Below are 15,246 nucleotides of genomic sequence, written 5' to 3'. Positions count from 1 at the left end.
TTCCCATTCTCTTAATCTTGTGTCAACATGGCCGTAAACTTAATCCTGTCCAAAACCACATTTTAGCAGAATGTTTCATTTTGAAATATGTCTTTATTGGTCATACATTTTCACATAACCTTCTTATTTACAAAGGTTACAGAAAAGCGCATTCTAGTCCAGACAAGTATTCATGTGGTATGTACACAATGAATAAGGCACAATTATCTATACCTATTAATATAGTATGAATGGCGCTTGTAACGCCAGAGTAGTGGGTTCGATTCCCAGGACCACCCATATGCAAAACGTATGCACGCGTCTAAATGTAATAAATCTAATCCATTACTAACAGAACTGTTTGATTCAGGACATTGGCATTTCATATCTAGCAGTTCTTTACAACATATAAATGCATTTCACAAGAGCCATCTATTGTTAAGACTGAACAGCCCTCAGTAGAATGAAATAAACATTGTTATAGCCAAGGTCCTAATTATACTTGGTTCTGAGTGACTTATATGTTGATATCAGTATAACATTCATAATTACAATTAATACATTGTTTGAGTGCAACTGTCATCACATTTAGATGATATGATCACCATCGGTTGATTGATTTAAGAAATCTCAGTAGCATTTTATAACCTCTACTTAGGTCTATAAACAGTGTAAGACGCATATTAGATCCAGTTGAGGTTTAGTCCCTTTAATCCTGGGTTTCAGTGTGAGATCACTTGAGGGGAGAGTAGGGGCAGGGGAACATGAGTTTGCTCGTCTGCGACTCCAGATAGGTCACACTCTCCCTCACTTTGGGGAGAGAGATCATGAGAGATTTGGAAGAGTGCAGATAGAAACTAAAATGTGAATAGAGCTGTCAAAATTCCCTTTTCTTCTTGGATTAAAAGGGGAATAAATTGAAGGGCTTACCGGCTGCCACCACCCTGGCATCACCATGGGCTTTGTGACGTACTGCTGCCCGTTGGTCCGGACTCTCATACCACCACAGGGCATTGACTGGCAAACAAGGAGAAATCCCATTCTGCCTCACACTCTTGCATTCATATTATAATATCAGTGTTGTTACACATGTGTTAGATCATTCCATCCTGATAATCATTGACCCGATTGTTACTGTACCTTTGTTGAGCTGTCCAAACTCACTGTGAAAGACCCCTACCAGGTGGGCATGCCCCCCGGCAGCGTGGGTACTGACTGCAGCCTGGAAGGCCTCCCCCCACACTGCTGGGCCTCCTGGCCTCATCTGGAACGATGCCAACTCATATACCCCTGAAACACACACACACAACGCCCTTAATAATATGCAACATATCCAACTATCATAATTTCTTAAACCAACCCCTAGCCTCTGCAAATGCTTTAAAATCGAGCTGTGGTTTGGCAGAACACTAATTCTAGAGCAGTTAACTGAGTGCATTCAACTGTGGAGGGTGATGCAACATAGCACTACAGATCTGTGTTGAAAGGAACTTTTTCTTCATTGGAACACGGTGGTTTTGTTTACCAAATCAATAGGAATGTCATGTGCTGTACGTTTCAAAAACTCCTTTTAAATGAGGCTAAACTCCTCCCTGTGGGGAAATCACTCATTTACATTTCAATCAGTAAGCAGACCCTCTTATCCAGAGCGACTTCCAGTTGCAAATTAGGTTTAAGTGCCTTGATCAATGGCACATTGACAGATTAGTCACCTAGTCAGCACGGGGAATTCAAACCAGCAACCTTTCGATTACTTGCCCAACATGCTAAGAAGCGAGGCGACCTGCCACCACCTCTTTTGGGTAAACATGGCTGATTTCATTTCCTGCTAAAAACACAAGGTGCTGTCCTGTACTTACAAGAAATATAACTACTCTAAAAAGATTAGTGTTGTCCAAGGAAATAAACACAAAAGGTCAATACACAAACAAAGGAGGGAGAAGTTCTGTTTTTCTGTCTTGGGACAACTAAACTCAAATAGTGTCAGACAAGAGGGTAATTATTTAACTCAGCTACTCACCACCTTCCTTGGGTGGCCTGTCCACCTTGCTCCAGGGTACCAAATACGTGACCTCGTTGTCCTGAGACATGAGCATGGGCATGGCCTTGGAGATGTACTCCTCAATCCATTTGGGGTCCTGAGCCAAGGATGCGCGCACACCTGCCCGCTGAGCATAGCTGTCTAGATAGCAACACAACAACAGGAGATATACTGACGATACAATGGCTTATTTTACATTGTTCTCTGGGCTTGAGTTCATGCAGGTTCCCTTACAGTCAATTTAGGATTCCAAAATGCAAACACGAGTGCTTGCTTATTGTAGGTGAATATCCATTCCTTTATACAATTTCAATGTACAGTATTTCCTGAGTTGACTGAATTACACATGGACTGGTCCTCAAAGCCCTAGCTTGCTCTCTGCCTCCTCCTCACCATACTTCCAGATGTGGAAGACCTGGTTCAAGCCTCCGTACTCTACACTCCAGTAGCCCAGGAGCTCGGAGTGAGCAGTACGCAGGTGGATTTTCTCATTGGTCAGTTTGAGGAAGGCAGCGTTCTTCTCTGGAAGGATTCTGTAGGTACGGAATTCATAGAAGGTCCCTTGTTGCTGCTGGGGGCCAGTGGAAATACAGTCTAGAGCCTGACAGGAGAAAAGTACAGTCACTGCTGACACCCTGTGGTCAATGTGGGTTTTTACATGAATTCTATGGTAAACGAATTTTGCTGAGACAGATTAAAGTACACGAACAAAAACGATTGATTTCAAAGTTTAATAAACAATAGAATTGTTTGCACAGGAACTACTTTTTGTGAAATGTTCAGTAGAAATTATTAAAACACATTTACAGGAAGAAATGTGCATATCCAACGTTTGGCAACAGAATAAAACTGAAGGAGATTTTACAGAAATTCTGTTAACAAACTTTGAATCTGCAGTTTTTTTTAATGTACTGTGTAAACCTCGAAATTAATGTTTGTTTATTTAATTGTTTTAAAGAAATTGGGAGTCTCAGCATAATTCCGTTACCATGGAATTAATTGTCCATTACTTGACAGCATGAAATTCTAATACGATACTATATGTTTTCTAATTTCTCTCTTCATTTCATGTTTTTTTTTTTTGCTTGAGGGACCCAGCTGGATACTTTATTCAGTGTCATGACTTAAATGTGAGTTTTAGTCAAACCTTTGGTGTCGTCTTTCCGCTATTTATCACGTTAAATTAATCTTAAACTAATTGCCTACTCCTATGAGCAAAACTATTCTGGTCCTGTTTCCCGATAGCGATGGAATTTAGGCTAACCGATGTTTTATTGATGCATCGTTCCTTCAACCGCCGGAGATACACGTTTCCCAAAACACCACGCAAATACATCGTTGGAGCATGTGTCGATACTGGTATGATCGAAAGAAAGGGAGTGCTGTTCACGGGTCAGCTTTCTGAATGCAAATATAACTTTTACATTTGAATTATTTCACAATACTGACGACGGATCAGCTTCTAGAGAAATATTACCGTTTACGGCTACAAATATTGATGCGTCTTATTGCTTACCCAATAAAAATGCCCTAAATCACTGATTTGACACGTCATTGCGCACAGTTAGGCGAAACATCATAAAATATATTGAGACAAATTACAGACAGTAGCCTGTAGCAAAACATAACTAAATTGATTGAACATGGAATGCATTTCAATATGATTTAAATAGGCCTACTGTTTATATTTTAATGCAGTCATCTCAGTTTTAATTTGAAGCATATTTTTATACTTCGCTTGTTTGTATCAATTGCAAAGACATTGGTAACTTTATTTGTAGTTAACTTAAGAATAAAGTTATCTGCGGTCACAGACTGATAAACCCAATATTTAGCGGAGATATTGTCTGTAGCCTATAGGCCTAAAGTGACGCGGTAGGGCAAAAAAGAAAAAGCATATACGAAGCACTTCGACCACTCGTAGAAAAGCTGAGGCAAAAATTAAACTACGAGCGTTTTCAAGGGCAACGTTAACGATGGTTTTTGGAAACAGCTCGGAGATTGAACATAGCTTTGAGATGCTTTTGGAAAACCGGGCCTTGGCGTTTTGGAATCAGTTTACTACCCAACCTTTCATTCAGTTTGGTCCAAAGGTCTGTCGTACATTGGAGTTTGACTTCTTCCAGTCTAAAATGTCTGCAGTGTGCATGAATTATATTGCATAACGTTACTCGTACTCTTGCTTCGAAAATCTAAGACAATGTTACATTATTATGCAAAGTTAGATATGGTAAATTATAAAAACAAGTCACACACTGTATCCTATAGGTCCATTGGAAATAATGTCATGCATGTTACATGTTTTTTCTCATAGAATTACTTAATGAAGTTAAGGCAATAATTTGTCAAACGACGTGAAATGAATAATAGTGCCATCTGCCGACCGGTTGGGCTACATACACCGAGGGCAAATCTCTCCTAGTTTCCAAGATTTCTCAATACCACGCGGATATTGCAAAAAAAAGCGTTTGCATAGATAAACTGAAACTCACATTGACTTTTGTCAAACCTGGTGACTGTTATTAAGCTACAAACTTTAACTTTTAAAATAATGTTTTAACAATCGATTTGCATTGGAATTTGCCCTCACTGTCAAAATAAGACCAAATAGTCCAAACTTACCACGTCACCATTTTTCAAACAAATATTTTCTATAAGCCTTGACGATCTGCGAAATGAATTTCTTACTGTAAACATTTCGCTTGAAAGTTTTTATAATAACACTAGTGTCGCAAAAAGTAACCAAGAGCACCTTGCGAGTTCAGTCAGAGAGGATGGCAGAGCGAGACGTTTCACTCTCGTCCAAATCTGAACGAAATAATGAATTTATATGGGTTTCTTTTGGACCTAAACTACATCGCCTGCCTTTGTTGGGCGGAGACATTAGCATATCGTCGAAATATACAAATCTCTGGTTCAGTAAACTGTTTTTGAGTTGTCCGAAGAGGCGAAGCGAGAGGATTTACTCCGCCCAAAAAGGATTTACTCTGTCTTTTTTTGTATTGACGTCTATGACAGAGTGTCGAATATAAGTGAGGCTAATTTGATCGAATAGAAGTTTAGTCTGTTACACATATGTTAATGTAGAAGTGGATGCACGTGGCCTTCCGGCGACAATGAGAAAAACAACTCAGTTATGCCTGTTGTTCACACGCCTATCTGCCCTCTCAGTGGCTAGAATGGTCCCCCCTGATCTCACTTGCCTACGCTCAATTGTGGACATGTATTTCCATTGTTAGAGCGGTCACTCGGCTATCTTGTCAATATAATAGATAATCTTTGGCGTTGTGCAGTTGTAGACTACGGAAACTGAGAGAAGCTCAAATTTAGAGAGCCATGAAAAATCCACGTTTTTTGAGTCCGGGGAACAGTAGGTTAACTGCCATGCTCAGGGGCAGAACGATAGATTTTTACCTCGTCAGCTCGGGGATTCGATCCCGCAACTTTTCGGTTACTGGCCCAACGCTACGTGACCGCATTGTATTGAGCCTTCTGTGGCAAAATTATTATATAAATCATATTTGATTGACTTTACATAGTAGAAGTCATGTGAATGAGAGCCTCATTAGCATTAGCACAAAGACAATGGGTTTGTCGACGTTGCAGCCGACAGTGCAGGCGACTGCCGACTGACTGAGCTACAAATCACCATGCATCTTTAATAACTACTCATTATTATATGTAGATCAGTCAGGCAGTCACCATTTACTCATAATGCATCATGGATTTGATGCTCTCGAACACGGCCAATATCAGTATACATACAGGTGAAAACAAGACCAGGTTATGTTGTTGTGGGGACCAAAATATTACAAAATTGGTACACATTCAGTGAACATAATGTACGGTCTTTAATTCAGTGCTTTAAAAAAAACGTATTACATAGTAAAGTTTGATAGTTTCTCTTGGTCAACATGTATGCATTTCATCATCAACAACACCAGTGTCACACCCCCGTTTTTATTGGGCGCTCAGCAATATTTAGGCAGTAGGAATGTTCATCCCTTAATAAAGGCCTGGACAATAGGGGGCCTCTGCCGTAACTGTTGCTGGCGGGCTGGTCAGGTGCAATGCCGTCAAAACATCAGCTTTACCCAACACAGGGTCACATTATTTCACAGACAAACAGATGCGACCTCCACTATATGACAACGCCACTCCATCCACAGGGACTAAACCAACAGCAGACCTTGAGCAAGAGGCACATCGCAGATAATACAGTAGCAAAGGAGACATCATAGAGATTATAGTGTACTTTTGGAGCTGTATTCAGTAATTGGACCTGTAGCAACTATTGTTATCAGTTGAATTGGATCTCTTTTGGTCAGACCACATGAACATGATTGGGAAAACTCTTTTGCTAGTCTGCCTGGCTGTCTTCTTTTCTGCAGGTAAATACATTCATCATTTATATGAACAAAATGCCTTACTATTCTGTACATAATTCATGTTTCATTTCCATTTAGGAACAGTAGTTTGTCAAAACATGACAAAGATTGTACTGTCGATTGTACTGTTCATTAGCAGTTATGATAATAAATGATAGGTAGTAAAGAATAATAGGTTCAATTCTACTTGTGGTTATATGTCACATTAGTAGACGCAGCAGACCAGTCCAGACTCTACAGGAGGGTGAGGCTTCCATTACAATATTATCATTACAGTTCCCTTTACTAATGTGGCAACTACAAATAAATTCATGAGAATGTCCATGCATGACTATAGACAACCAGGATTGGTTTAGTCTTCCAGGTGGCAAGATGATATCATCTTGAAATGTTATTTTATTCTTTTACTAGCCATCTTGTGGGGATATGAGCCAATCCCAGGCATGCCCGCTCAACTACTCCCCAGTGTGCGGTAATGATGGAAACACTTATCCCAACGAGTGTTCTCTGTGTGTTCACCGGCTGTGAGTCTACCATATATCAGTTTAATTATCCTGAAATGTTTCCTCTAATTGTTTGGGTGTGCTGCTCATCTCTGTAGCACCCCCAGCGTCATCCACGCACAGTTGTACATTTTGTTATAGCCAGTAAGCACAGGGTGGTGCTACATTTGCCTGGTTGCAGGATCTGAACAAAGAGATCTGGTGACTAGGCAAGTGATTTTCTACTCCACCTATGAAAAAAGATCTATAGAAAACACAGAATTAGTCCACTGGAAAGCTTTATAAGAGACATTTTGCTTGCTTTAAAAAAATCTTACTGGCTGTTTCTTTCTGTGTCTCTCTTAAGGGAAACCAATGCAGACATCTTGATAGTGAAAGACGGAAGTTGCTGAAGAGTAGCCTACTCAAGTACAGATGATTCCGCTGTGAATGTGATATTATCATCACATTTATCTTTGATTCTTTCTGTGATTGTAGAAGTAGTTTTTTATGGAACACTCATGCACAGTACACACACAATCATATTGATTTGTATTCAATCTTAACACTATCTTTGTAAAGAATAAATCGATTTTTCAGTCCCAGCTCCTGTGGAATCTTTTATCATTAAAGGTCCAGATGCTCATTATTGTGTCCACATGGTTTGTTTATTTGTTTGTGTTATATTGTCCTATTTTTATGTCATTATTCACGTAGTATGTTGATTGGAATACAATACACAATATATTACACCTACAATACATTTAAGTCACATTCTTAGTAGTAGTAACTTGTAGTAACCACATGGGTGAGCTACAACAAATATACTTCCGTTTTTGCTTTTTCTTCCTAGATTTCCTGTGTCGTCACATTTATTGTTTCCCCTATCAGAAGTGCACATATACAGACATGCTGAGTTGTTTCAAAGATAAAGTTGGTAATGTTTTATTACCAGGAGATGTATTTTCTTTTCAAATGCCTGAAAGTATCACCGACAGCAAACCCGAGAAAGTTGTTTGTGGACCAGGGCTTCGGCGAAACGGAGATGAAGTTCTCGTTTGCAAAAGCGGAATCCTTCGACATAAACAACCGAATCTGTACTGGATAGACTCTCAGCAAAGGAGGGTATGTATCTGGAATAACTGATAAATAGCTACCTATCTAGATACCTAGCGATATCATTCAGGGTCAGATTCATTATATGTGTTTGAAGAATAAAGGCACGATGCGTTGGTAACCACGTGTTTTACAAAGAAAGGCGCGTGCCTATGGTATCTGCAGAGTTTGGCTACTATATTTAGTTAGCTAACGTTACCATCTTTGTCACAGTAAACAGACAATTCAGAACCCCAATACAAATATGGTCTTGGCAGGAATGAGCTAAAACGGTTGGTGAAATTGATGGCATGCATGAACATTTTGAACTCTAGTACCAGACTTGGACTTCCCAAGGGAGATAAGTGATTGTTCCCTGTTTTGTGACAAATCTTCCACCTGCCAGAATCCCTCCCCCCTCCCTTCGCGTGAAAGCGCTCACACTCAATTCTTCATTGCTGCTAGTTGAGATTTCTGCTCTTCACTCCGTTGTCAGTTTAGCCCACATTTCACGGATCTTAGTAGCAGAAAGTATTTGTATTTGTGTCCATCAAGGCAGCTGTCAATGATCAGTTAGGCTGCGTTTAATTTTATGGTGTTTTGATCGCGGGGGAGGCACTACTAATGCCTGCAGTTCAGTTTTCAGTGAAATGTAGCCGAAACTGACAACGGAGTGAAGAGCAGAAATCCCAACTAGCAGCAATGAAGACTTGTTTGTGCGCGTTCACGCGAGGTTGGGGGGGGCAGAATTCTGTCAGGGGGGAGATTTTCGGCACAACACAGGCAGTGTCCTTTTCAAGTAAGTTATGGACGCTGCTTATTTCCTTTCGCCCAGTATGTTCCAGGGAAGGGGGAGAGTGTGATTGGCATCATAACTGCCAAGTCAGGTGACATCTTCAAGGTGGATGTAGGGGGGAGTGAGCAGGCGTCACTCTCCTACCTCGCCTTCGAGGGGGCTACCAAGAGGAATAGACCTAATGTGCAGGTCAGTATTGTCACAAACACTTCTTTATTCTTCCAGGAGGAAGGCTCACTAGTTTACAACTTGACGTTAGATGGTTCTTCACCCTAAAAAGTAGTCTATGGGCCAAGAGAAAAGGTCATCCAGGGCTGTTCTTTAAACAGCCACTACAAACTTCAGCTAACAATCAATTGCAGGCATGTGAGCATGTAAAGAAAGTCAAATTCACCTGAAATCAATTCAATTTAAAGTTTGATGGCACTAGTCTTTCTCAATTTTGTTTCTGTGGTGCCGTTGCAGGTGGGGGACCTGGTGTACTCTCAGTTCATCATTGCCAACAAAGACATGGAGCCGGAGCTGGTGTGTATAGACAGCTGTGGACGAGCCAACGGGATGGGGGTGTTTGGAGCAGGCGGGCTTCTCTTCAAGGTGTCCCTAGGACTTGTACGCAGGTATGTCACAATAATAAAACTAGTCTATGGTCATTTAGCAAGTGTTATTCAAAACAGCCTCGCAGTTAACATTCAGCATATGATCTACATTTTACAAATCTATCTAAACATTCTGTAATGTTGCACCACTCAACACGACCCTGGTTGAGTAGTAATTGACCCTGAATAGTAATTGTACTCTCTTTATCCAGGCTGCTGGCACCCCAGAGTGAGATAGCCAAGGACCTGGAGAAGATGTTCCCCTTTGAGATTGTGGTGGGGATGAACGGGCGGGTGTGGGTCAAGTCCAAGACCATCCAGCAGACCCTCATTGTGGCCAACCTGCTGGAGAGCTGTGAGAACATGACAGCCCAGCAGCGACAGACGCTCTTCAGAAGGGTGGCCGACGGATCCATCTAGGCTAGGGGACCACTCTGCTCCGGAGAAGGATGTTCGAGAACTGTCTGAATTAATGGGGTTTGTCTCAATCATTTGAAGGCAAGGAGGCATTGGTGTGGTCGTCTCCTTTCCTTGTCTCCTCTCCTCTGACTGAGCTAAAAGTGATGAATGAATCATAACTGAGTGATGAATGCAGTGTAGTTGAAACTTATCAAGTCAAAGGGGATTTTGACCCCAGTGTGTTTGCGCTGTGTGAATAATCAGATTTTTAAACTTTTGTTCGTCAACTACATTTGAGAAATAAATAATGAATCTCGGGTTGATTAAAAATAAGTGCTCCTGTTCAAACCAGTCCACAAGGGGTCAACACTTTCAGTTACCTTTGCTAGCATGATAACTGGAACCACTGATATAGTAGCACATATTGGTCATGCCAACTGTAGAAGCATAAACAATTATTACTACACAACTTTGTCCACATTGTTTATATTTCATGCATTGATTCAATTATCAGAAAAAAAGTTATTAAAGTGCCTATGCATAGATAACAGTAGCGGGGGGCAATGCAAACAGTCTGGGTAGCCATTTGATTAGCTGTTCAGGAGTCTTATGGCTTGGGGGTAGAAGCAGAAGCCTCTTGGACTTAGACTTGGCGTTCCGGTACCGCTTGCCGTGCGGTAGCAGAAAGAACAGTCTGACACTGCCTGGTATAGAGGTCTAGATATAGATATATGGGCAACTTGGTGTGAGGTCATACTAAGAATTGGATTATGATGATGCCATGAACTGACTGGACTGGCTGCCATTGGCTCGTGCTGCCATAAATACCAGCCTCTTCTCTCTGTCCTGAGATGAGACACAGACGAGGAAGGAAGGTATAAAGTTAAGCTTCATGACAAATACTGGTCCCAAGGGCACTAAGTCTGCCATCTGTGGCTACACTTAGGAGGGAGAAAAAAATTGTTACAAAAGTGTTCTTCGGCTGTCCCCATAGGGGAACCCTTTTTGGTTCCATGTAGAACCGTCTGTGGCAAGGGTTCTACATGGAACTCAAAGGGGTTCTTCAAAGGGGTCTCCTATGGGGATATCCAAATAACCCTTTTAGGTTGTAGATAGCATCTTTTTATCTAAGAATGTGCCTCACCGCCAGGACTTTCTCTGCCTGCGAAACCGAAGTACATCATTATGTAGTAGATGGAATGGAACGCATGGAAGACATTTTATGTGAAACAGGGATGTGTATCTATTCAATCTCCACATGACTTTGTTTTTATTCTTACCTGCTGGTGTAACTCCTGGGTTTTCAAAAGGAAGATTTGCGCTAGAGTTCCTGCAGGTTCTGTACATGGAATGATAGGGTTGCATTAACATTGTATGAATAGTTGTTATTTTGGATTACAGTCAACGTCTGGTAAATGCAACTTTATTGCACTAAAACAGATTACACTTACAGTATCTGAAGTGTACTTATCAGGAGTCGATTGTGGAGCAATGTTAACATGAAAACATACCTAGTTTGACGTTTGTATCGCCATTGAAATAAGCAGACATGGGGCTGTTAAAAAGCAACAGGGACAAGCATACACTGAGAACACATGGAAATCTTGGACTGTGATGACGTCAATGGAAAATCTCATGACAGGGTCATCGTCCCATTTCCTCATAATGAGAGAGAGCGAGAGAATAACAGAAAAATATGGAAGAATAAAGTGAGAGTGTTAGTGAGTAGGAAGTTTCCAGCTTCCTCAATCAAGAAGGACTGTCTGTGCGGTCTGTGCCAGTGTGGAGTCATGCAACGTTGCATCAGCCAGACAGCCATAAGTACATGGTTTTGGGCACATACCTCTCAGTTGCAACAAATAAAATTAGTGCAAGATCAGCTAAACTGTAGGGGGAAATTAGTCCAGTATGCTCCAAGAATAAAGTGCCAGGATTGGTCAGTATGAATGTAATAACATTATGTAACACCTATTCCTGAGTAAGCAGTGTACTTGGAAGTGAAAAGAACAGAGGAAAATATGAAGTAGCTCAGTTGGTAGAGCATGGTGCATGCAACATCAGGATAGTGGATTTGATTCCCAGGACCACCCAAACTTAAAATGTATGCATGCATGACTAAGTCATTTTGGATAAAAGCAACTGCTAAATGGCATATATTATGTTAATAATATAAATACAAAATATCTGTCTTTACATATTTTTCAAAGAAAAATACTGCTATCTAGGAGTGCTTTCTTTACATCCTAAACGTAGTTCTGTCTTAACCCTTCTCTCTGATTAGTCCTTCATAATGACATCATTATCACCTAGCTCTGATTGGTCCTTTCATAATGACTGTCATATCGGTGAGAGAAAGTGTCTAGCCCTGCGGTATTCCAACCATGTCTTCCCAGTCTGCATATCCCACGAATCCATGTTTATGTGTTCTCAGGGACCAGGGCAGTAAAAGGCAGTGCACCGTGGACCACAAGCTCAGGGCCAAAGAAAATAGTCTAAGAGAGGGATTAGTATTAGCTTAAGCCAGAAATCAAAACTCACCAGCCTCAACAATAAACAAGAATATGTCAGAGTCCTCAGACTAAGACAATGGCACTCTGTGTCAACCAGTGTAATTGGGTGTTACATGAAGAAATGGACATTGGTCATGGGCTTTGTGGCTGTAACAAGCTTGCTGTTACATAAGGTTGTTATAATGTATACATAGCCAGATTTGAGCACAGCTGTTAGAGAATGGGCTCTCCAGATTCCCCTCACAGACCAGAGGCAGAGACTGTCTAGAATTATCTTTGATCAGCAGTATTCTAAGCCAGTGAATCCTCAGAAATCCACAATACACATAACTAATAGGTATGTCTATAGCTTGTCTATTCAGCATGTGTTGGCATGATACTGGATGGTGAAGCATGTAGCACAGTAAACTGCAAAAAGTAGCATCTTGGCGTAAAAATGGTTCTCAGGTTGCATGAACTTTACTAAAGTGATATTTTAACATAAAGTACTGGAAGTATAATAAATACCATGGCTTAATAATATCCCAGGTTTAAAAAAATATATGCTTGTTATATTATATAACATTTGTATATGTTAAATGAAAGTTTGGGAACAGCTGAAGTGGAGTTTGGAGGAGAGGTTTGTTTGAAAGGAAACATCAGTCTGCCACATGTTAGACCGCTTCAACCTGACATGGTGCTGTAGGAAAGGACTCCCAAAGAGACAGTTACCATGTTCTCTTCCTTTATTTCTTTCTGTGGGCCAGGCCTAGAGTGGGTCACCTCATGGATCTTAAGTCCTCACTGAATTTTGACTGCAGATGAATAACACACATTATTCCCTTCCGCTCACTCATCTTGTTCTTCCATTTCATACACGGCACTCTCCTCCCTCACCCTCTCCTCCTTTCCAGAGATTTCCACTTTCGTTTCCCAAGTGCTCCTAAGAGACAAAGATGTGGACTGACAAACCCATGCTTCTGGCTCGTCCTTTATAAGTCTGACCATTTCCAATTGGACTGACAAACCACTGGTTTTTGTTCCTCTGTTAGAAATCTGTCTGTTTCTCCGTGTTCTGGAGCTATCAGCACTCTGATGATGTAAAGAGTGAAAACAATGAGAAAAGAAAATTCTCCATTACCTCAAGATAAAGGAAGAGATACTGATTCCATCCCAAATCCACCCATACTCTTTGCACGTATGACGACCATAAGGTATGGATAGGTGTAAGGCAGTAATACGGAGGACATTCTACCCCAGCCTATAAAAGAGCTAAGTAGAACCATATTTATTTTATCCATCTGATTCTTTCAGCCCTCGAAGTGCACCAATATTAGAGGCTGGGGGTTCCTTACCCAAGGGCTGAGGGGTGTCCTTGTTGAAGCAGCTCCTCCCGCTCAGTCTCCGGTGCCGCTAGGAGAACCCTGAGTAGGCGCCTGTCACTCTCCATCAGGTTGGTCACTCCTCTGCAGACCCCAGCCTCTGTCTGAGAGACACCACCTTCATTTACAGGGACTTATTCATCTGCAGATCATCAGCCAACAAAGTGGTGTTACACAAAATAGTATATGTCTTTACTGTGGCATTATTATAGAGACAACTGTTGTGTGGCTACTCACAACTGGTGTGATGATTGGTAAAACCTGACTTCTACTGGTTCACAACCCCTTTCAGTTTTCTGTTAGCCTTATCAGGTGAGGCCTGGGTTAGTTACTACCGAGACGTCTGGCAAGATTACATGCTTCTGTACAAATACGAAGTGTAGAAGGAACCACCTGAATCCATTTTGGGTGTGAATCCCTGTACCAGTTTAGTTGGTCTGGTCTTCCAATGCTCCACCTGCTTGCTGCCATGTTGCTCTGCCAGTGTGGCCAGTCTCTCTCTGTGTGTCTCCTGGAGGCTGAAGCGTTCCTAATACAGCTGGGAGTGGAGGGCTTCCATACGGGCCTCTGAGGCATCCCTTACCTGCTCCACCAGGCCCTGCTAGGCCCTAGACTCCTCCAGCAGATGCTCAAGGTTGTCTCGCTCCTGAAAACACCAACAGTTTCTTGGGTTAGGGCCCAAACACATCAGTCAGCCACCCAGGATTATTTTCTCATGGTGTTTACATGATCGGTGTCAGTTTTGTCATGTTATTAGTGAACAAAAGGATGAGAGAGTGATTTACTTTCAAATGTTGACCTTTGTCCACTGCTTGAGAAATAAGCAAGGTCATTGATATTATGGTCCTCTCTCTGAGGAACGGTACCGAGTCAATTCTCCTGATTGACAGACAGAGGTCAAAATGAAAGATATCATTTCAGTGGACATATAGTGGGCAGCTTTCATTCTGCCAATGGGAGGATAGTTTCCTATGCTTATGAAGGGTTTACAGGAGTCAAGCTGTCCTTATGGGTCGATGGTCCATTCCTGGGGAGACACTTTCCCCCAGAACAGAAAACCTGGTCCAGTTGGGCGCTAATGATCTCCAAGTCCAACTTTAACCTGCCCACTCTGACGACATGAGAAAGAAAAGTCCTGGGCAACATACAAAAAGAGAAAGCCCCCCCCAAAATGTTTTTATTATTATTTAACTAGACAAGTCAGTTAAGAAGAAATGTCTTATTTACAATGACGGCCTACCCCGGCCAAACCCTAACCCGGATGACGCTGGGCCAATCGTGCGCCGTCCTGTGACTCCCAACCACGGCCGGTTGTGATACAGCCTGGAATCAAACCAGGGTCTGTAATGACGCCTCTAGCACAGATGCAGTGCCTTAGCCGGCTGCGCCACTCAGGAGCCCAATGATCCACTGCACTGATCAAGAAGCACCATAGTTATTCATTACCTTCTGTATAGGTCACCACATGGTGGGATGTAGACATTCCCTGATAACAGTCTGGGATGGAGTTTTACTGGTCGTTTGATCTGCCGAAGATTCAATACAAGTATCTGTGGGGGAGGCAATTAACAAATATGGGTCAAACTATGGCACAAGTTA

At 41.7% G+C, this 15,246-nt stretch overlaps 2 protein-coding genes and 1 long non-coding RNA gene across 3 annotated transcripts; 2 read left to right on the top strand and 1 right to left on the bottom strand.

Annotated features, from left to right (window-relative positions):
- Positions 1-73: 73 nt before the first annotated feature.
- nipsnap3a (nipsnap homolog 3A (C. elegans)) lies at positions 74-4,855 on the bottom strand. Its single transcript, XM_024383021.2, has 6 exons — positions 4,643-4,855; positions 2,414-2,621; positions 2,000-2,161; positions 1,120-1,269; positions 910-996; positions 74-789 (listed from the first exon to the last, which is right to left on the bottom strand). Exons 1-6 carry the CDS (start codon positions 4,715-4,717, stop codon positions 713-715), a joined length of 759 nt encoding a protein of 252 aa, XP_024238789.1. The 5' UTR covers positions 4,718-4,855; the 3' UTR covers positions 74-712.
- A 299-nt stretch (positions 4,856-5,154) lies between these two features.
- Positions 5,155-6,904, top strand: LOC121840371. The gene is made up of 3 exons (XR_006079563.1): positions 5,155-6,411; positions 6,618-6,652; positions 6,820-6,904. It is a non-coding gene; the product is annotated as an uncharacterized LOC121840371 (long non-coding RNA).
- An 844-nt stretch (positions 6,905-7,748) lies between these two features.
- LOC112220989 (exosome complex component RRP40) lies at positions 7,749-10,106 on the top strand. Its single transcript, XM_024383020.2, has 4 exons — positions 7,749-8,015; positions 8,821-8,970; positions 9,247-9,398; positions 9,590-10,106. Exons 1-4 carry the CDS (start codon positions 7,800-7,802, stop codon positions 9,795-9,797), a joined length of 726 nt encoding a protein of 241 aa, XP_024238788.1. The 5' UTR covers positions 7,749-7,799; the 3' UTR covers positions 9,798-10,106.
- Positions 10,107-15,246: the final 5,140 nt, after the last annotated feature.

Source organism: Oncorhynchus tshawytscha, linkage group LG21 (assembly GCF_018296145.1).
Source record: "Oncorhynchus tshawytscha isolate Ot180627B linkage group LG21, Otsh_v2.0, whole genome shotgun sequence".
Taxonomy (NCBI): Eukaryota; Metazoa; Chordata; class Actinopteri; order Salmoniformes; family Salmonidae; genus Oncorhynchus; species Oncorhynchus tshawytscha.
Note: the sequence above shows the minus strand (reverse complement) of the source record. Positions and strands in the feature narration are given on the sequence as shown.

Coding starts and splice junctions, on each gene's coding strand:
- nipsnap3a (XM_024383021.2), bottom strand. CDS start 4,717: ATGTTTACAGTAAGAAATTCATTTCGCAGATCGTCAAGGCTTATAGAA. Junction 2,622..4,642: donor GTTTGAAAAATGGTGACGTG/GTAAGTTTGGAC, acceptor TTCTCCTGTCAG/GCTCTAGACTGTATTTCCAC. Junction 790..909: donor TGCCAGGGTGGTGGCAGCCG/GTAAGCCCTTCA, acceptor CTCTCCCCAAAG/TGAGGGAGAGTGTGACCTAT.
- LOC112220989 (XM_024383020.2), top strand. CDS start 7,800: ATGCTGAGTTGTTTCAAAGATAAAGTTGGTAATGTTTTATTACCAGGA. Junction 8,971..9,246: donor GGAATAGACCTAATGTGCAG/GTCAGTATTGTC, acceptor GTGCCGTTGCAG/GTGGGGGACCTGGTGTACTC. Junction 9,399..9,589: donor TCCCTAGGACTTGTACGCAG/GTATGTCACAAT, acceptor CTCTTTATCCAG/GCTGCTGGCACCCCAGAGTG.